The sequence below is a fragment of the Vitis riparia genome, chromosome 16 (assembly GCF_004353265.1).
Source record: "Vitis riparia cultivar Riparia Gloire de Montpellier isolate 1030 chromosome 16, EGFV_Vit.rip_1.0, whole genome shotgun sequence".
NCBI classification, from domain to species: domain Eukaryota; kingdom Viridiplantae; phylum Streptophyta; class Magnoliopsida; order Vitales; family Vitaceae; genus Vitis; species Vitis riparia.
The window spans coordinates 14,921,015-14,942,003 of record NC_048446.1 but is presented as its reverse complement, the minus strand read 5'-3'; the positions used below and the strand labels follow the sequence as shown (position 1 = coordinate 14,942,003).

The window sequence follows — 20,989 nt, the reverse complement described above, 5'->3', positions numbered from 1 at the left end:
AGCTCCCTTTTGGGCCCTTATGCTTGGAGTATCATCAAACCACAAGAAAGAAAATAATAATTCACTTTAATTGATGTATAATTAAAATCTCCTGCACTAAAGTATTTCAAGTTGTTCATAAATATTCTAACAATGATCATTTGAGATCAATATATCCTTTAATAATTATTTTATTTGTACTTAAAGGTCCTTTCTTATACTATACATTATAAAGATTAAAGAGTCATGACAGTTGGTTATCATAGATTTATCTTTCTAAATTCTTTCTGGGTGTACTATGAATTAATAATGTTTTAAACATAGAATAAATAATTTATCATGATAGGACAACTTTTAGCAGGTAGAGGCATGGCTTTAGTGGCTCATCACCCTACCATTACATGCATACTTGTCAACCATTTTGGATTACGATATATTGACAACCCTCATTGGGTCATGGCACATAGGACCAATCATATAGGACATATTAGAAAAAGTTGATGTAATTTTGAAATCAAATCATTAAATCATAGATGGGTTTTTCTTAATTTCTAATAAGAAACAAAAAATACATTATTATGAATATGTTTTTCTCCTAATACCTACTTGAAGAAATGAATGGAATTGCCATCTTAAGTTATTAGGTTGGGAATGACATAATATTCTTTTAAGATTGAGAGAAGAAAGGGAATGATGGATAATGTACATACAATGTATTGGGGATGGGAGAATACATAAATATAGGGAAACCCCACTTATTCATTCATTCACATCACATGGATAGTGGGAAAGGTGCAATTGGGATTTTTGGAGGGTTATAAAATTGGTGCCAAGAGGGAGAGTAAGAGGAAGGTGTGGAGGGGTTTTTTTTTCTTTTTACTACTACCATTGCTCTCTCTCTCTCTCTCTCTCTCTCTCTCTCTCTCTCTCTCTCTCCTCTTTGGGTTTTTACATTTGGCTTTTGCCTACCAATGGAAGGGCAATGAAGGATACCCTTGTTTACTTGTCGGAAAATAGTAGGGCAGCCATCCTACATTTCCATATCTTGATAGAAGCGCTTCAAAAACAATGTCTTCTTTCTCTCTCTCTCCTCCCTAATTCAACTTGGGGGGGCTCCTTTTACTTTTGTGATTTGTTTTTAAGGGAAGGAAAATTATTAAACCAACTTGAGAGAAAAGAATAGTAAAATAACCAAGGGGGGAACTTGGGTTTATTTTTTTTTATATTTAAAAAAATGATAATAACAACTATATATATACGTTCAAGAATTCTCTTAATGTATGTTTTATTTATTATTATTTTCATAAGTATAGATTAATCTATCCCTTTTTATTGTTAAACATGCTTTAAACTTTCATGAGATGCTAGAAGAAAATATAGTTTATAAACTAATTAACAACTTGGGTGGTGTAAGATTTGAGAGGGAGAGGTGTTTAATTAATTAACATTTAGTTTTTGCTAATTGCGGAGGCAACGGGATTTGTAGTGAATTGAATGACAAGATCGACAATGCTCCTTTCAATGAACAAGTCTTCAAGAATTATTGAAAAAAAAAAGTCTCCCATTGCTTGATAGATATATAAATGTTATTGTTGAAGTCTACAAATGTAGACATCATGTGGATTGGACGATAATATGCATCCAAATCAGATATTATTGTTATTAATATCTTTAAGTCAAAACCATATATAATATTTGAAAAGAGAGGCATGCTAGATTGAGGTTTAAATTAAATAAAAAATAATTTTAAAAAAAAAGTTAAAAAAGAAGAAAATCTTATCTTTTGGATGAATGCATTGTACCCATACTCAGATTTGATTACTCCATCAAGAGATTTGAGAATTTTAATCTCTAGCAACTAGGTCAAAAGAAGATTGCTACATTTGAATATTCATGCATGTTCTACCCATATAAATAAAATGGTTTGTTGACTTTTTTTTTGATAATCTAAAAAATTTTCAGCCTCCATGCAAGTGACCTAAGCTTGGAAAAGGGAAATGCTTCAAAGATCTTTTTTAATTTATTTATTTTTCAATATTTTCAAAAGCCTTATCCATTTTATGCAAATACAATTAATTAGTAATGAAACTCTTCTTCAAAAATATTAATATAAACCAAATTTTCATATTTAATGTATATAAAAAATGTTTTTAGCTTTTAAAACCTCTTTTAAAAGGGTTTCCACCAAAACTAAGTAGATGTTTGGTAAACTAACTTAATGACTTAAAGTGACTTAATAAGTTAATTTCAGTTATTAAGTAAATTAAGTATGTTTGATGAAATAATTTAATTATATGACTTAAAATTAAAAGCAACTTTAAGTAATAAGTAAAAACAATTAACTTATTTTTAAGTTTACATCTTTATTTTATCTTTTTATTCTTATTTATCTTAATTACCTTTACAATCTCTTTTGCTACTCTACGACCTTCATTGTTATTCAATTTCTTTTGTCTTAGTTATAATTCATGAGAATAAATATGTCATTTGATGCTTTAAAATAAATTTTAAGTTAATTTTATTAAATAAGAATTAAGTAATAAGTTTTAGGTTAACAACTTCAATATAATTTAATTTAAAATTAATTTAAGTCATTAAATAATAAGTATTAAGTTTTACCAAACACCCCCTAACTTACAAACCTGTTAATATTAAAACACTTTAGTATGTAATCAAATGTATCATAAAACTTTTTAAAATCTCAAAATAACTCACATAATCGAAATGTTACATCGACAAAACCTTAATAATTAAGCAAACATATAGTATTAATTTATGTAGTGACATTTTCAATCAAGAAAAGCCTTTTCTTGATGATGGCATATTCTCAATTGACAAAGATATAGGTTGATTAACCCTTTGAATGATACATTTAATCATAAAATTAAGTAAACATAGAAGATATTCAAGAAGAGATGCAATATCCCTTGGCTCAAATGCTTCCTTGTTACAAAAGTTTTCAAGACTTCAAAATCATTTTAGGTATTAAGTAGATAACAATCTTTTCTATTGAAGGAAAGATAAGTTGATAGATGGGGCTCCCACGCGAAAAACCAATAGGTACCCGAGAGACATGACTGAGAAGGAAGGAAGGGAGTTTTCAAGACTTAAAAATCATTTTAGGTATTAAGTAAATAACAATCTTTTCTATTGGAGGAAAGATAAGTTGATAGATGGGGCTCCCACGCGAACAAACCAATAGGTACACGAGAGACATGATTGAGAAGGAAGGAAGGGATTAATGGTGAGGACATGAGGCTTGCCGATATTTATATAATGGGGTGATGGCATCATCCATATATATATATATATATAAGACTAGTGATGATAGTTGAATTGTACAGTACGCAGCAAATGAAGTCATCCACATGTTTGATTTCAAGGGGACTGAGGAGCAAAAATGGGAATGATGGAGGCACTGCTAGTAGTGTTATGATCAAAAGATAAGTGATAATGGAAGGTGAGGGAGTTGCACCCACTTTTAGGTCAAAGCATAAACCTAGCTCTTTCATCAATGCCTCGCAGCCTACATATTTCAACTCAATCCATTCAGCTCTTGATCATTCATTGCTTCAGTCAATTGCATACTCAAAAGTCTCTTGCTATTAATTAATGGGTCTTCTTCTTTCAAATTTTAGGGTGTTCTTTGTTTTGCCATTTGGGAAATTTGTGTTGAATCACAGTAATGATGCATGCTTTGGCATGACCTCCTGGTGGGTGTCAAAGGGTGGAAAAGTCTTGAATATTAATCATGAATTCAAAAAAGACTAATATGTTTGCTATACACAACCAATGGACTTTTCCTAATGCTATATAATTGAAATTAATGAAGTACTGAAACTATTTTTCTGAAAGTGAAGTCACTAGGGTGTAGTATACTTTTGGGGGGAAGTGATCCGTTTTTGTGGGATTGAGTCACACACTAGAGGCGCGGGTGCCCTGATTGAACTTTTGGGGAATGAATGTATGGCGCTATAGTCAATGAGTTGGTAAGGAGATAGAGAGAGTGTTTTGGAATCAAATTATGTCCACTGCTTTCACAATGAAAGAAAAGAGAGCACACCCACTACTTTCCCTTGTGAAAAATGTGGACACTTCTATCTCCTGTAGTTTTCATCCTTGATGGAAATCATGTACTTGTACTACTACTATGTTTCTTGAAAACCCCATCTCATTTTCATACCCTTGGATCAAGAAGTTAGGAAACCTTTTCCCTTCCCCCCTCCCCCCTCCCCCTCCTCCTCCCCAGGAGAGAGAAAATTTTGAAGATCATTGTGGGGTTAGTTGGATGGAAATGTAGGAATGTATATGTAGAAAATATATTGAAACATGAAAGTGAAAATGGGCTCACTTTTAAAAAGCACATGGAGGAAAATGCATGTGGCCAGCCTGCATTCAGTAGATAGGGACATTGATCATGCCCCTCCCTCCTTCCGTCTCAAAAAAGAGGAAAAAGGAAAGAAAAAAGAATACCCAAATCTTGCTTGGACTTTGTTTTAGTGGGACTAAACCTAACACTTTGCTTAGACGCAGACACCTTCAAAGATGGATATAAGGGTATTATGGTCATTTCACATGAATTATTCGGAAACAACAAATAGTTTAGAAATAAAGGGAATAAAAAAAAAATTGTTGCTTGGACTTTGTTTTAGTGGGATTAAACCTAACACTTGGCTTAGATGCAGACACCTTCAAAGATGGATATAAGGGTACTATGGTCATTTCACACGATGAATTATTCGGAAACAATAAATAGTATAGAAATAAAGGGAAAAAAAAAATGTGTCCATGGATGAGATGGGTGTGATGGAGTTGAATAGTAGGGCACTATGATCTAACCCACCAGCAGAAGAAGGATCCCATGTGGAGGGTTTGAAGGGAACTTGAAGAAATGAAAGGCCATCTTTTCATGTCAAAGCACACTCATTAGAATTTGTGTGCCATGCCCTTCATACACTCATTTTGCTTCTCTCTTATCTTTTCTCATTGTTTGATGGGGACTTTTAAGTGACCATTACTGGGATCCCACTATATGTGCCTTTTGGAATTAAGGCAGGATGCTCTTGTTAGTCACACAAAAGATAGAAATAAAAATACTAAAAATAAAAATAAAAGGGCGATTTTGCGCGTGGGAGCACAAAATCTATGGCCTTACATCCATGGGAATGGAAGGAGGCTTATGTTCCACTTTTAGTGGACATTCCATAAAGGAATGGTCCCAAACCTTAACACTAAGAAACATCCCCTAAACATCTCTCTCTCTGCCCCTATTCATAATACTAACGCCCACGTGTGTCATCATCACCCCACCGTACACATGTGGAAGAAACCAATCATTCCATGCCTCACACGTGCCATGTGTGGATTTCATAATTGGGCCCAGAGGCCCATTTTGGCTTTTGGGGTTTGGGACTGAGTTGGGTTATTTTTATTTTGAGTCTGTATGACCCAAAATCTTCTATCAAAATCCTGATTTGTGCTAATGAAGGCCCCATTTAATCATCACATTATGCAAAAGTTAGACAAATCATAACATATACTTAGTTGGTCTCAGCAATTTTTGGGGGGATAAGTTTAGCTACAAACCCATATTCAATAAGTTTAGAACAATCCCATTAGGGTTTCGCCAGGTGTCACCGACTCCAATAGATAATTCTCTGAACTTCATTGGATGCCATGAAGGCCCGCATGGCACTTGGTGATCGGCCATCTTTTGTTCTGGTCTGATATGTATGAAGGTGCAATAAATGCAAAAGAGGAATCTGAGTCATGGTTGCCTTTACCTTTAATCATTCCTTAAACCTCACTTAAACCCACATTAAAAGTGCAGTTTAAGGCATCATCAACTTTATTTTGTTGCTTTGACTAAATAAGGTGACATGATCCCACTCAAAACCGCTTTAGGGTGTGTTTGGATCCAGAAAGGGATTTTTAAACATAGTATCTCGCTAAGAAAGAGGTTGGTGGGTAGTCTCTTTTAGAGTTTAGCACAAATTCAATACCAAACAGGGTCTTGGAAAGTCAAAAGAGAATGATGTGATATGGAGCTTGTATTGTGGTTGAATGAAGAGCTGCAAATGGCAGAGAGAGAGAGAGAGAGAGAGAGAGAGAGAGAGAGAGATGGTTGTTTAGGTGGGGGATCAATTCATATCTAACAACCTCTTAAAGCAAAGGGCTTATGAAATAGAATGGAATGAGTGATTAATATATCATTCTCAAGATGGCAACCGGAGGAGGATACAGGCAACAGGTAAGTTTTGATATATCCACTTACTCACTATTATATTATGTCAAGCTAAGAGAGTTCTGCACAAAGGTAAGAAGAACAGAGAAAGAGCAGAGGCTGAAATTTCCAGAGATTAGTAAAAGCATTATACACTCTTGGTATCATCATTAGCAAGGAGATGAAACTAATCTCTAAATGACCCCATCTAAGAATACAATCAAAATACAAATACACAAGGAACTAAGCATAATGGTTTATTTCCTTATAAATCTATGTTACATTTACAGAATGTTTCAGGTGTTTTCTGCAAGCCAAAGTTGGTTTTACTTCATGTTAGCTTCCAACTGTGCATTCCATATTCCGGCTCTGGGTGTTATTGTTGCTAATGGTTTGAATTTGCTTGCAGGAGCTGGTACAGTTGAAAGCAGACTAATGTTACAGATGCCAGAGACATTCATCGTGATTATCAGACAGCTTTTGAATTCTAACACTGTAGGGAAGTGAACTGTTCTTGGTTACACAGATTCAGTCTTCCATCTTGAGCTACATAACAAAATGAGTACAGGGAATATTGATGAATACAATGATTGAGAAACAAAATAATTGTCAACAACTGAACAGTAGCTGATTTAGCTGCCATAAGGTCTTCTAACTGCTAAAAATAAATAAATAAATTCTGCAATGGACAATATTGATAAAATAGTAAATGCAAATGGCATACTTTCGGCTCACCAAAATTTAGCAGCTCATAGATCAGGCTATTTCTAATTTCTGTTAGCTGCATTAAGACCAGCAGCACTCACAAGAAACTAGTGCCCAGTGAGAGGTCATTCAGATTTGATAGGATTTGCATGCGAGTTGTTCCAATCTGTTGAGCAATCTCAAGCTGTTCCTCAAATGGGAGCATCTCATAACTGCAAAGCATGAAACAGAGTAGATTATGTGGAAGTATTCAAGACATCTTTTTGCAGTGGACATCTATCTAATACAATTCACTGGTGTTGCATTCCAATTTGATTCCTTGGATTCATTGAAATCCAGGTAAAGGGTGACTGATCACAACAAATCAAACACTATCAGGATAGTATTTGTTCTAGCAAGATTTAATTTTTTTTTAAAATAGAGAAGGTTTAGCTGCCTCCTGGAAATTGGACTCATCTGTATTTCACATAATATCTAACTTTTTATACATGTCAAAGAAATGAAACTAATCAACAATACTCATGGCACAGATTGAAATTCCATCACTTCGTCGCTGAGGTTTGTAAACATAATTACAGAGACCCAAACTTTGAATAGATTGTTCTGAAGAAGTGTTGCTGTTTATTTTTTCTTAGGCAAAAAAGAGAAAAGACACAAATGTAACTGACGAGAACATCATCATGGATAATGGAGTTGTTCCCTTTAGAAATCAGAGGTATTTTAACAAAAAAAACAACTTACTGGCAGAGCAGCTCACAGTCAACTATGTTGTCAGGGCCAGGTCGATGAGCCTTGCCATTTGAGCGGAACTGGTGGAAAGATCTTGGGTTGAGTCCAGCAACATGGGGAACAGCATCAACAAGCTTTTTCTGTAGTGATTGAAGCCTACGAAAAGTGAGTTCATCAAGAGGTGCAATACAACCAATGCTACCATCCAGTGTACCAAACAATAAAGCAAACCGATTGGTTTTATCAGATCCTTGAGTAGCACTTGTTCTATCAGATGAGGCAGGAAGCATCTGTAAACGCAAGAACTTAGTCACATGGGCACCAACATGAAACTCAGCTCTTGAAAGAAGCTTCTGTCCTTTCCAACTTTCTGACATCTTTGGTGCATAATAGAATATCTGTAGATGGGTACATGTAAAATATTAAAACAAAATTCAAAGAACCAAATCCTCATGCCGCCTACTCACATAAAATCTTTCAATTTATTAGAATGAAAGAGAAAAACTTCCGAGGAGTCATGAAGTCCCTCCACTTCCCCATCCCTCCCCAACTGCTGAGCAACAAGAAGTTTACATGACAATACATTCCACTTACAACTGAAAAAAACAAAAGGTATGAAGAAGAAGAAGAAAAGAGGCAAACAAATAAAAAGGGAGGAGAGAAAAGGAAAGAAGAAAGGATCATCATTATTTGTACACCCTACAAATCTCCAATTCCCCCATCAAGAAGAGAAAAAGGAAAAACATCTAGTACTATTTAGTAGCAGTGCCTTAGGGCTTGTTCGGGAAATGTTCTAGAAAACAATTTTCTGTTATTTCGAATAGAAAACAGTTTTCTAGCTTAAAAACTGTTTGATAAATTTGTTACTAAAAACAGTTTTTTCATAAATTGTTTTGAAAACACATTATTTTTTAGAACAAATTTGAAGTATTTTTAAGTGTTTTTTGTAGAGTATTCTGAGAAACAATTGCAAATTTGAAGAATGCTTTTACAAAATTTTACATTGCAGATAAGTGCAAAACATTTTCAGAGTAAATGTTGAGAACATTGTTTTTCATATTTGAGTTCCTAAACAGAATAATATTCCTGAAAACTATTTTTAAGAACTTTTCTCGAAAACTATTTTTAAGAATTTTTCTCAAAAACTATTTTTAAAAAACTGTCTTGAAAAACATTGCCAAATAGAACCTTATTCTCCATTCTTCATTTCCTTTTCTTTTTTCATTTTTCCTTACCTAATTGTAGTAGTGACAAGTAATACATGGGAGGCTTTCTCACCTATAAGGTGCATACTTTACCACTCCACATGCTGCTATTAAGGAACAGCAGTGTAACCATGCCCAATTCAAACATGGTTTGGTGACTTGAAATCCAGGAATGCTTTTCAAACTAGACAACTAGTTCTGCTTTCTTTTGCTGGCTGAATCCCAAATATTCTTCTTCCAAGACTAGTTTATACCAATGATAGCCAACAATGACACCATACAGTTGCTTTACCTCAATCTGTTAGCTCTCACGTTTTTCTCCTTAGTGGGATCATCTTACCATCATGGTGCTGTTTGGCTTCAACCTTATGGCTATTGCTCAAACTACTAAGAGTGCGTTTGGCAGTGATTTTAGAAAGTGTTTCTAGCCTTTTTAACACTTCAAATTTGTTATCTTTCAAGTATAAAAAAGACTAGAAACACTTCCTAAAATCACTACCAAACGCACTCTAAAGCTGATCTGTAGATGGTGAAGTGATAGATTATGAGAGAGTACAAGGGTGTAATCTACGGGAATGTGCAATGGAAGGTTAGATAAGGTCATAAGGATGAAAGAAAGGGATAAAAAATGGAGTTTAAAGTAGTGGCATTGGCAGTCAGATCAACTGTTGTCAACAATAACAGGTGGTGATAGAAATTGTAGTGCCAGAAGATTTACCGGTGATGGCAAGGATAATGATGAGGATAAAGGTGAGACTGGTATTTGGATTGATCTAAACAGAGAATGCTGGTAAAAATGTATGTGCTGGCTATGGCAGTCGTGAGTAAGAAACAAAACGTCTTAACATTATTTCAATTAAAAGCCCAATATCTATTATTATAATGAATATACATATGAGGAAAACTTCAAGGTAGGTCACTATAGCAAACAAAGTCATCCCATAAGAAACTTAAGCATAGACCTTGGAAATCCATGCCTCAGAAAATCAGCCAATGGTACCCTCTAAATTCAATCAAAAAAGAAAACTGAACTGCTACCATGTCAAAACTCTATACCCTTGCATTGTTTGGATTTGTGCCCCCAGAAAAGGTTCCTTTTTATTTGGTCTATCAAGATGAACCAAAAGATTGAAAAGAGACAAATCTTTCATTTAGCAAACAATTGTACTGTTTGCAAAATCATGCTGGAGGTAGACATCAACCAAATAAATCCAACATGGTGAGGAATCTAGCCAACGTGATGAAACAAAGGGCAAAGAATAGCATCCATTGAGGATACAATCCAGATCCCCAAGCCTCCCATTTGGTTTAAATCACAAACAATCAACTTAGTTCACCAAGTGATATTTAAATTGATCAACCTTTAAATCATTTACCTAAAGGCAACTCTGTTAGATGTTTCTCCAACTGAGGCAGGCACATTAAATCAGTTATCACAACTTGCTAACACGCTAGCAATCTGCAATAAAGATTGCACATTTGGACAAGTGATAAGCTTTATTCCAGATCACTAAATTTGACAACCATTAATAATTATTCTTATTCCTTCCATTAACTTCCCTTTTTTTGAGGCAATATTTAAAATAATGAATCCAGATCTCATGGGATATAGAGAACTAGTGAATTTTGTTTCTCATTCAGTGAATGAAAAGATAACTCTTACTCCATAAAATCTAACTTAACAGAATTTAACTTCTATCAAGCAATCTATACAAAACTCAGGGAACATTAACTAATAGGCAAAGAAAAAATGTTTGTAAGTTGGCAGTAACATATCTCAAATGCTAGAGTTGGTTTATTGACAAATCTATAGTTGGTTTGTTTATACTTACCCATCTTTACCTATTTAAAAAAAAATAAAAATCTAAGTTAGTTTGTTGCTATGATATTGAGCTTAGCATCAATTGGTTGTCATCATGGTTCAACAATTGGTTTTGCAGGTGAGTTGTTCCTTGAAAAATAAGAAATATCAAGAAACAGGGGAATTATGAGACTCACCGAAACTCATTAAAATTGATTAAAACTGGTCATACTATCATTTATAAGATTATTTAGTTTTTTTTTTTTCCTAATTTGAAATAAGAAATAAAATGTTCAAGCATCAGTTCTGTTTCAATATGGATGACGACTAATTTTCTATGTTTAGAAAAAGGGCCAGTAGGTAACATCAGCTAACTAAGCTGCCATCTCAAGCATCAAAGATAAAAATGAAAACCAATGCTCCCAAACAGCACAAGGCTGCACACATGCTTTAAATAACTTGGGAAAATGGAGACGCTACCAATGGGAATGAGAAGTCAAAAGGAAGAAAGAGAATAGAAGCTGAATTTTATAGAGAAAGATACACAACAAACCATTCAAACAAGCTCCATTCACCAAACCAGTTATTCTACTAGGATGGTAAAAAAGAATCCAACGATATGGTATCATCCCTATAGAGTTTGATCTACTTTCTGCCATCTAGTTCACAAAAATAAAATGATGATGAAATAACTTATTGAACATTATGGATTGTAGAAAACTAATCCATGAAAATAGCAGTAAACTCCCAAAAATCTAAGTTATACAGAAAGAAAAACCACTCTCCCAATTTCAAAGAGGTGGCCTATGGCCAAAATTTTTTCCACAATGTCAATAACAATCCCAATTTCTTAAATACAGGCTTGTTAAGACTAGAGGGTCTTGAAATGGTGGATTAAAAATCTTAAGATTCTTGAAAAGGGAAAAATTACTAAAATGATGATAACGGAATATGTTAAAAATATTAAATTTAGGGAAACAAGTCAAAAGAGATCCAACACAGATGCTAAAAACATAGAAGAAAGTTCAAATAAACATCCTTCCACCCGAGCCCTTAACGCCCAACTCAGGAAACCAAGGGTTGTGTTGAGAATGAGATAGAAAAGAATTAGGGAAGTAGAAGACAAGGGCCTGTCAAGTGGTATCCAAGTTCATTAGGGCTTATAATGGCCCATTATTTCAAACACACAAACACAAAGAAAGAAAGAAAGAAAGAAAGAATGGGGAGGGGAGGAATGGTTAAAGGAATAGAGTTTTTTTTTTTTTTTTTTGATCAGAAACGAAGAAAAATATATTAAAAGAAGAAAAGATACAAGAGAAGGAAGAGATACAAGAAAAAGAGAAGAAACAAGATAAGGATGAGAGTTCCTTCCCACAAAAAAAAAAAAAAAAACTGAACAAAAGAGAAAACACCCAACTTTAGAAAACTAAATACAAAGAAAAACCCCAACACTCTCAAACTTTTGAAATGCAAACCGCGGTCCAGTTGAGTTGTAAAACACGAAGAGGAACTCCGCTAAAAGCTGCAGTACAAGAGGCCCAAAGAGAGGAATAGAAAAGAAGCAAGTCTCATAACATCTCTTCCGTTCTCCCTTTATCCTCAAAAATCCTATTGTTTCTCTCTTGCCACACCAGCCATAACAAAGTGAGCCAAGCGATTTGCCAAAGTGTCTTGCCTCTTAATGAATTCCCCAAACCTTTAAAAGCAATAACCATCATGTCCACAATACTCCTTGGAGGGACCCAAGCCAACCCTGCTAGATTGAACAACTTGTGCCAGAGTCCAATGGTAATAGGACAATGAAGAAAAAGGTGGTCGATTGATTCTCCATTTCCTTTACAAAGAATGCACCATTGAGGACAGACGGATTTGTAGGGTCTTCTCAATTGCAACTTGTCATTGGTATTTACCTTCCCATGTACTACTAACCAAGCGGGAGCCTTAACCTTTGAGGAGGCTTTTGAACTCCACAAAAATTTGGCCGGAAGGAACAAGATAGGATTTGAGAATTTTGACAAGGCCAAGAAAAAAAATTTCACTAAAAACAAGCTTGATGATGACAAAGACCAAACTCTTGAATTTGCCAAAGAAGGAGAATAAAGCATTGAACTAAGGGAGGACATGATTCTTTGAAGGAGATCAATTTCTATATCAGTAAGATTACGACAAAAATTAAAATTCCAAGACAGTGGAAAGGAATTGCCAAGGACATTAAGTGAGGTTTTTCACAGAAATAACTCTACAAAGACTAGCAAATTGAGAGCACAAAGTTTGGTTACCCCACCAAAGATCTTCCCAAAAACGGATTCTCTCCCCATTCCCCACCACTAGGCAAACAAAAGGGGAGAAATCCTGGAAAACTTGAGTAATAGCCTTCCAAGGACATCTGTGTGACCATCTAACCACCATGTTGGCGTCTCATCCATTAGGATGTGTCCCATAAATACTCGCAATAACCTTATGCCAAAAACCATTCCTTTCTCTAGGGAACCTCCAAAGCCATTTCCCTAAGAGAGCAATATTTCTCAAAGAAGTCTTCCTGAAACCCAAACCTCCCAACTCTTTTGGCCTACAAACAATATCCCATCTGATAAGATGATCTTTCTTCCCTTCCCCCGGCCCAGACAAAAAAAAAAACCCCTTTGCAGCTTCTCAATCTTTGAGGCTATTGATACTGGGATTTTGAAGAGGGAGAAGAAGTAGCTAGGGATGTGAGACAGACTTGACTAAATTAAAGTAATCTTCCCTCCCAAAGATAAAAAGGCCTTTTTCCAAACATCCAGCCTCCTCGATATTCTCTCAACCATCGGATCCCAAAAGCCTATTGTCTTTGGGTTCCCTCCCAATGGAAGACCTAAATAAGACAAAGGCCACTCTGACACTCTGCAATCAAAAATCAAGGTCAAACTAGATAATAACTCCTGCCTTGTATTAATACTTGAAATGGTGCTTTTTTCTAAGTTGATTTTTAATCCTGATACTTGCCCAAAAACCAAAAAGATAATCTTAAGGTTTTGATGATGTTCCAAAAAGGCTTTAGAGAAAAAGATGGTGTCATCTACAAACTGTAGCAAAGACACTCTAGTCCTGTCCCTTCCCACAAAGAAGCCCTTAGTTAGCTCAGTTTCCTCCGCTCTAATCATCAACCTACTTAGAACATCTGCTACTAAAGTAAAAAGGAAAGGAGAAAGGGGGTCTCCTTGTCTCAAACCTTTAGAGGCCTTAACCCAACCCTTTGCATTCCCATTAACTAGGATTGCAAAACTTGATGAAGACAAACAACCCCTCATCCAAGATCTCCATTTTGGGCTGAACCCCTTCCTTTCTAGCACATGATCTAAAAAGCTCTAATCCACATGATCATAGGCCTTCTCAAAATCGATTTTGAAGACCACCCCTTCCTCCCCTAACCTTCTTTTTACATCCACCACTTCATTAGCTATCAACACAGCATCCAGAATATGTCTCCCTTCAACAAAGGCTCCTTGAGAGCCAAAGATTGTTTCATGGAGGACTTTGCGTAAACGCCCTAATAAGACCTTAACAATTATCTTATATAAACTTGTAACCAAGCTAATAGGTCTAAAATCTGAAATTTTAAAGGTTTAGCTTTTCTTAGGCATCGGAGCAATGAAGGTCGCATTTGTACTTCGATTTATTATCCCATTGGTGTGGAACTCTAGAAACACCCTCATGAGGTCCTCTTTGATCACATCCCAACACTTTTGATATACTGCAATAGTAAAACCATCAGGACCAAGGGTCTTTTCCTTATTCAATTGGAAAACTGTCAATCGTACCTCCTTTTCAGAAAAAGGCCTGTCCAGCCAAACCATACTCTCTCCAAAAATAGGAACCTAATCTAACCCTTCAACGCTCTAAGAAGCACCTTCGGGTTTGGAGTAGAGTTTACCAAAGAAATTTACAATATCCTTTGAGATGATCTCAATGTTGCTTAAAGTTACCCCCCTCTCAGAGATCAAAGACTTAATGAACTTCTTGCTTTGCCTTCCATTGGCCATTTTATGAAAGAACTTAGAATTGCAATCCTCTTCTTTTATCCACTTGACCCTAGATTTTTGTCTCCAATGAACCTCTTCCTTTAATAACAAATCCTCTAACTCCCTTCTTCTTAAGGTCCTTTCTGATAACAAATCAAGATTCAAGTTCCCTTCTTGTTCAATTAGATCAATTCTACCTAAGTCCCGAAAGAATGAAATTTTTCCTCTCTTAAATCTCCAAAGGCCACTTTATTCCAGTCTTTCAACTTTGATTTAACAAACTTTAATTTCCTCATGAACTTGTGACCTTCCCAACCTTCAACCGTACACTCTTGCCACCAATCACTCAAATTCTCCTTAAACTCAGGATGGAGCAACCACATATTCTCAAACTTGAAAGGAGTTGGACCCCATTTTAAAGGATTAGTTTCCAAACAAATTGGGTTATGATTTGAGGTCCATCTAGGAAGCGCCTCTTGATGACTTTGAGAGAAAAAAGAATCCCACTCAGAAGAAAACAAAAATCTATCCAACCTCTTGCAAATAGGAGCAACTTGCATGTTTGACCAAATAAAAGCCGCATTTCTTAGAGGGGGATCCAACAAACCACTCTCCCTTATAAACTTGTCAAAACACCTCATGTTGAATGTTAACCTAGAAGCACCCAGTTTCTTAGAGATCCTCCTAATTACATTAAAGTCCCCTCCTACACACCACATTGGGAAAGTCAAACCATACACGTCTTGAAGCTCCAACCAAAAATCCCTCCTCCACAAAGGCTTATTCGGGCCATACACTGAAGTTAACCAAAAAGACCCTTCCTCACCAGAATTCAGCTTTACAATTACAGAGAAAGACCCTAACACCATCTTTATACACTTTAACTTATTTGAATCCCACATAATCACAATCCCCTTTGAGGCCCCACAAGCAGGAAGAGCAGCCCACTCTATCCTTCTTCCTTCCAAACACTACTCACAAACCTCATATCCCAAATTTCTCTCTTTGTTTCCTGAGGTATCACAACAACTAGATTTTGAGAACTTAAAAAACTTCTGACAATCCTCCTTTTCTTCTTGGAACCTAACCCTCTTGTATTCCAACTTAAGATCTTCATGTAAACAAAAAAAAACCCAGCACAAACTACATCTGGACCTAAGCCTCTCCCTGGATTCCACAAACAATCTTTCTCTTCCTTTTGAAATAGACCTTGTCCGCAGAAAGAGTACTCCTACTCTCTACTACCGCACCTTTTCCATTATCTTTGACAATTTTAATCCTCAAACTTTCCAAAACCGATTGAACCTTGACCATCTTCCTGGGCGTGAGGCCCTCAATCTGAAAACCTTCCAACGGGAGGGTAGGAGGTTCTGGCTTTGGGGACGAAACCCTACCTGAGACGCAAAGCTCCTCTAGGCTACTAAGTGGTTCCCTAAGGAAAGAACAGTCTTTAAGATTTTGGTTAGAGACTTCTAAGGAGGATGCCACACCTTCCGAAATAGGCACGCCAACAAGACGGCTAAACTCATCACCAAGAAAATTCGAAAAGGGAACAAATTGAGAAACAAAGTTTGACTCCAACGGAATCGAAGAAATGGGCTAGCACTGAAAAGAGTGAAAAGCAGAAACAGATGAGACGGGAAGAGATTTTGGAACAAAAGCCCCAACCAAAGGATGACCCTTCTCAAAGGAAGCTGAGAAAGGAAGACACACCTTGTTTGCCAAACAGCAACGCGAAAGCCCTTCGTCTTCCTTTGTCTCCATGGTGAAATCTTGGGAAATTTTTGGAATAGGAGAAATAACACCCTGATTGAAGACTGAACTGCCCCGAAAAATGGCTAGATTTGCTTCCGCTAAAACACCCCCATCTAGTTTACGTTTCGGTGCAAAAGGCGACGCCTTAAGGCACGGGGGCCAGCTTCTTGCTTTGCGCCTTGTGACGATTGAGGGGCCTTTTATCTTTGACAACTCTTGAGAGTGTACAATCGACAGGACCTCCTTTGCAGAAGATTCTGAGCACTGGAGCTTTGAGGACAAAAACGCTATAGGGGCGCCCTTAGAAGACCTTGCTTCTGTCTCGTGGGCTTGATTAAAAATTGGACCAGCAGGAGGCCCAAAACTTTTCGCCCCAAACTGGGCCCTAACAGACTGGGCTTTTAACAAGCCATCTGGCTTAGTGGGCCCGATATTGCTTCCCACCATTGGGCCCAAGAGATTCCCTCCCCAGCCTTTCTCCCTTTTGGAAGCCAAATTTGAACTTGAAAAACGAGAACGAGATTGAGGAAGAGGCCTCTAGCTGTAGCACTCATTATCCCTAGTGATACCACGTAGCCTCGCAGTATTTTTTGGCCTCTGAGAGACGCAACCTCCCGCTGACATCAACTCGTCCTTGCTACGGGTTGACTCAGACTTGAAAAGGTCGTCTTCTTTATCTTCTCTGATGACTAAAACTGCAACCGTGAATGACTAGGCCCCATCTTCCACCTCTAGCAACGTAGGTAGCACGACGTTTGGAAGCATCTTCACCCACAACTTTACCTTTGACAAGTCTACAAGCTTCAAAGAGTCTCGTGCCACCTTCATTACCTTCCCCCACTTCTTCAGAATGTATCTCAACTGATCCTCATCCCACAAATGAAAAGGAAGACCTCTTAGTTCTAACCAACCCCTTCTGAATTTTCCAAATACAACCGTATTTTCTCTTGGCGACCATCTCCTCAGAAAAATAAACCCTCCTCTCACTATTAAACTCCCCTGATCTTGGAACCAATCAGCTCTCCTTGCAGAATCCACAAAGAAACACCCCTTATAAGTGGAAATAGGGGTTACAAACACCATTCCTTTCGCACTCATCATCCTCGTAATAGCTTTTCCTACATAAACCCAATCTTGAACTTTTCCTTTACTTTCACAAATTACAACTCTGACCCATTTTCCAATTGGCAACAGAGCTCCGTTCCTAGGTCCTTCCTCTGCAACCACATCTACATAGGACCGACATCCTCTGTAAATGCCCTTACTCGCTTGAGAATCTTCAATCGTCTCCTTTGAGGCTCTTACAGCTTAATCAGAAAAATCTTGCACTAAAGAAATCGCCTTCCTAAGGGCTTCCCACCCATTGCCTTTAACACCCTCGGGAACAACTAGAATTAAGGGTTTCTTCTTTGTAACAAATTTTGTAATTTTCATGAATCTCCCTCTACAATTGAAACAAATCTCCATCAAATGAGTCCTAGTCTTGCCCCTAGTCTTTCGAATAAAACCCCTGGAAGCCTCCAACTCCACAGCTTTCTTCAAATGCTCCGACAACCATTCCAACTCCTCCTTTCCAAAACCTACTGAGACAACAAACCCTCAACTCCTCTCTGTTATTGAGATCCAAGTTCCCCCATTGGAACCTTCAAACTTTACTTGGAAAGCCTTTTTCTCCACTTCAAAAAACTTCGCCATAAAAGACAGTCCTAAAACCCAAATGCACATACACTTGTGAAATGAAAACTCCAAAAAGAAAGAGCAAACAAGGAAACCTTAAAAAAAGGAATAGAGTTATTCAACCCGTTGCACTACAAATCAACATGCAGACCTATCTACAATCCTTACATTGGGATTATTATTTCAAAAAAATTGCTTGAAAAGGTAATAAGTAAAAGTGAATCCATTAGTTATCTATACATCATAATCAGGTAACCATCATGGCGTAAATAGTCCATGCACCACAAGTGCAAAGAAATCACAAATAATCTCGGCACAATCAGAAATTCAGAAACTATGATCACTCTGATGATCAGGAAGCAGTAATGCAAATGTTAGCAGTTCTACCAGCATCAGCACAGGTTAATAGCATAAGTTGTGAACATTGAAATAACAAAAGATGAATAGTGCCACAACAAAACATGGAATTAAGGTCACCAGGTTAAGCATCAGAGATCAATTAATGACAAAGAGGTGACAAGAGGCAAGTAGGTAAGGGAGATGCTACATTCTAAATACCTACCTAATAAAGTTTAAGAAAGAACATAAATGACCTTCGATGGACAGGTGGTTATAGTGGTGACAGTCCATTTGTAAAGCTCATTAAACCATAATCCAAATAGCTTTCAATCAATAAAAATGTAAAATAGAAGTCATAATTTTTAGTCTATCTCACAGGAGATGCTACATTCTAAATACCTATCTAATAAAGTTTAAGAAAGAACATAAATGACCTTTGATGGACTGGTGGTTGTAGTGATGACATTCCATTTGTAAACCTCATTAAACCATAATCCAAATGGCTTTCGATCAATCAAAAGGTAAAATAGAACTCATAATTTTTAGTCTAATTCACAGAAATATTTCACCAGGTTAGACTTCCCAAAATTTTAAGTGTACAACCAAACACTGTATCAGAAAATGAAACACATAAAGGTGCTAACCTGAATGTTTTTTTGATCATCTGAAACAATGAGACTGAGTGTACTTCCATCAATCAAAAACTCAGTTGCAAAACAATCAAGCGAGCCAAAATCTTTCGCTAATAAGTTAAGTTGAGCTCCCTGTTCCTTCCAACTAAGAAAGTAAATGCTTCTGTGAATGTCACCTAGGAGGATAAAATTCTTAACCTGCAACGATGTTTAAGAAATTAATAGGATCATACAGGAAAAAATGGCACTAACATGGAGCAGATGTTGCAACAACATGCATGAACCACAATGCACTGGTATACTGCATGACCTAAGCAAAAACTAACAGGAAAAATGTGTACAGCAACAAATATGATATAAACTGTGAAGCTACACTTTGACACTCCCTTTCGGATGTATGGTTTCAAATCACATAACTACAAAGAAAATTAAATTAATATTAGAAAAAACTAAAGTCCATATCTAAAAAGTGTAAACGACAAAAATGAAATGTCAAGCATGATCAATTCAAACAGGAAGGCAAAAAATTGTTACTTCGAAGCAGATACAGGTCAGGAAACAGACAAGATTCAGCAGTTAGAATTGCCAGCTCTAAAATATTTTAAAGCACATTCACATGACTGCATGTGGGCTACATGTCAAGGCTTTTGATGGTTTTATCTCTCGTTTCTTTGATAGAAAATTCAGATTTTTTTTTTTTTAATCAAAATGCCGGTAAGAATCCCCATTTTCATGTCAAGCTCCTGCAGATGAGAGATAAAAAATACAAGATAATATGTCTGCAGTTTTTATCTAAACTTATCAACTATCAGACAAGATATTGATGTAAAGGAAGTGGTGCGTACAATGTTGAGGCTCACAACATATAAAGGTGGAGCATCGAAAAATGCAACACCATTCAACTCTGTACCAGTCCACTTGTGTAAGATAATTTTAGGTCCAGAAGCTATCAACAAATGACCTTGAAGTGAGGCTAAGGCAGATATGGCACCTTTCAGCTCCTTAGAGTAGATCTCAGAAACCTGAAAAGAATAAAAGCAAATATAACAGAACATCAACAGGAAGTTTAAAAGGACTACAAGAAAAGATACATGCTTGCTCCAAAACTGGCCAAGTTTTATTGTGGAAAATTGGAAATATAAAAACAAAACAGAACTAGACTAAGCAAGCTCCAGATGATACTAAATACCAGATTTTGACTGTTATCAGTATTTTTTCCAACAGAAAACAAAAGCACCCGTCCCCTTGCAGCAACATCCTCCCCTTGTACGTAAGCAGTCCCAATGGCCAAAAGTGTTTCATTTTCTTTTGTGGTAGTATTCTGCAAGTAAGACACATGGTAATTATGATTTTCTAGAACAGGCAGAAATAAGAATTAAACAAACACCAACCCAGCTTCACCAAGAACATATCTAATCCCCCCCAACACTCACCACACACCTCTCCCATGATGAGAATTCAAGAAAGAAGCCAAAACCAAAACACAAAGAAACAGTTGGAATGGCAAAGAATTAACTCACAAACAATGTAACGACTCGCACAGTTAGTGCATTTTCAGAACTTTGCATTGGGATTGTAGCCCTAGTTTGCCAAGGAGCACCAGACTTTTCTGGTTCTAGAACTCGGACCTCAAATTCATCTACAGAATAACTCCGGTGCAGTTCATCAGAGCTCAAATTATCATTCTCAAGCTGATGGCCAGCTTCTTGATCAACAAGAGATGAAAGAACATGATTCAGTGGCTTAAGGACCTGCAGAAAACAAAGAGGCCTTGAAACACTAAGAAAGCTATATATTAGTCACAATCTCCTTATAAGGAAAAAATATCTAAGAACACTACTACAAGAAAAGGTTAGAATAAAAAATAAAAAAAAAAGGAAAATCTGTTTCAGGATGTATGCAAAAGAATTATTAATATGCATTCAAACTTAAAAGTAAGAAAT

At 36.5% G+C, this 20,989-nt stretch overlaps 1 protein-coding gene across 2 annotated transcripts in view; it reads right to left on the bottom strand.

Annotated features, from left to right (window-relative positions):
• Positions 1–6,296: 6,296 nt before the first annotated feature.
• LOC117933576 (cleavage and polyadenylation specificity factor subunit 1) overlaps positions 6,297–20,989 on the bottom strand; it is a 104,678-nt gene continuing 89,985 nt past the window's right edge. The window contains exons 21-27 of one of the 2 annotated variants that reach the window (XM_034855003.1): positions 20,567–20,797; positions 20,236–20,367; positions 19,892–20,068; positions 19,059–19,244; positions 7,649–8,034; positions 6,927–7,119; positions 6,297–6,748 (exon numbers count right to left, since the gene is read on the bottom strand). In XM_034855003.1, coding sequence (XP_034710894.1) covers positions 7,005–7,119; positions 7,649–8,034; positions 19,059–19,244; positions 19,892–20,068; positions 20,236–20,367; positions 20,567–20,797 — 1,227 coding nt within the window. In that variant the 3' untranslated portion in view covers positions 6,297–6,748; positions 6,927–7,004. The remainder of the gene's footprint in view (positions 6,749–6,926; positions 7,120–7,648; positions 8,035–19,058; positions 19,245–19,891; positions 20,069–20,235; positions 20,368–20,566; positions 20,798–20,989) is intronic. The other variant, XM_034855002.1, reaches the window with a different exon arrangement.